The following is a 1,486-nucleotide window of genomic DNA, read 5'->3' on the forward strand; positions in this document are numbered from 1 at the left end:
CCTGCTGCAGCAATTTCCAATCATGCTGTTTGTACTGAGCTTGCGGCCCAGCGGGACCCGGCTGTATCATAGCTGGGCAGGCCAAGGCTCCCGCCAGCTCCCATTGGCCTTCTAATATAGCATCTCTGATGACTCCCGACCATCTGTTAGGAGACCCCCTTTGCCTCAAACCACCACTTTGGAGCGACGACTCCAGCCTACTGTTAGTCCCAAGTTGCTCTGAAGGTCTCCTMAGCTGTTCTCCTAACAATGACAACTTGTCGCTTATTCTGCTCTCAAGGTCACTCAACGCCTGTGTGAAGTTTGGCAAGGGTGTCAGCGATTCATTCAGCCCGGTTACACCGCCAGATGACTCCTTCTCCGATGACTCCCCTTCCGGGAGGGGTGCCTCCTCCGGCTTAACCATTTGTACCGCCTTCTCAAAGGGGGCATGCAAAGTCCTCCGGGGGCGGCAACTGGGCCCTCCCACCGACTCCGCCTTTCTACTGCGGGCCGACTTCCCTTCCGCGGAAGGTGTTAGTTCGGCCGGCGGAGCTGACCAGGCAACTTCCGTTTGCTCCGAATCCGCCTCTGCTTCTGCTCTTTGTGCTACCTCTTGAGCTGAGCTCGCCACCTTCTCGGTAGTACCGCTAATGACCAACGGCTTCGCCTTGCCCAGTCCAAAAAACGACTCCAGCACTCCTGTCTTCTGTGGCGGTGCCACAGCTGCAGGAGCTGCAATCGTTTGCACTGCCATGGCCGCGACACTAGATTGAGCCTTCATATTGCTCAACACGTCAGTCACAGTCTTCCACGTGGGACCAAATGTTGATATCCCTTTTTCTTTCTTAGATATTGTTAAGTCCCACAACTTSTCCCCCAACTTTCGCCATTCAAGGCTATCAAACAGAAGAGGGGGGATAGTAAAGAACCCTTGATCTTGTGCCCACAAAAAGAGCTTATCCAATGTTTTCTCAGAAACTGCTTCCCCTCGCCTGGCGAGTGTACCTAATAGCAGTTTCGTTGCTGCTGCAAACTCGACCTCCATTTTTCTTTGCAGTGGGTGACAGGGGGAAGGTAGCGACCCTTCCTACCGCGGTCAGCAACTCTTTCTCAGCCCTCTGCTGCCGCAAACAAATCTGTCCGACTCCCACTTGGCTCTTCTTACCCGTTCCACGTCTATCAGCCGGGAAGTAAGCAAGCCTTCAGCAGCCCATTTTCTGTGCTCGACTGAGGGCGATCACGTCGGGGTCACCAGATGATGCGAGGCAGTGTCTGGAGTCAAAGAGGCAGTCTCACAGAGATTAAGTCAATGCTCCGTTTATTGCAGATTCCACCACATTTTTATACAGTAAACCGTAAGTCGCACCCCTGACCAATCATGATTTTACACACTCTCCTCTCGCCTCTGTCTCACCACTSTCTTCGGGGCTGGCATCCAATCCCTTATGAGTTTACCTAGAAGGTTGCGGATACAATACCTTTTATGCCTAAAAACAAGTGCGCC

At 53.1% G+C, this 1,486-nt stretch overlaps 1 protein-coding gene across 1 annotated transcript in view; it reads right to left on the reverse strand.

Annotated features, from left to right (window-relative positions):
- Positions 1–1,184: 1,184 nt before the first annotated feature.
- Positions 1,185–1,486, reverse strand: part of LOC112953165 (kelch-like protein 40) — a 4,577-nt gene continuing 4,275 nt past the window's right edge. Inside the window, exon 3 of the mRNA XM_026046170.1 lies at positions 1,185–1,254. Within this exon, the coding sequence (XP_025901955.1) occupies positions 1,185–1,254 (70 nt within the window). The remainder of the gene's footprint in view (positions 1,255–1,486) is intronic.

The sequence above is a fragment of the Nothoprocta perdicaria genome, unplaced genomic scaffold (assembly GCF_003342845.1).
Source record: "Nothoprocta perdicaria isolate Ctin4 unplaced genomic scaffold, notPer1 scaffold_424, whole genome shotgun sequence".
Taxonomy (NCBI): Eukaryota; Metazoa; Chordata; class Aves; order Tinamiformes; family Tinamidae; genus Nothoprocta; species Nothoprocta perdicaria.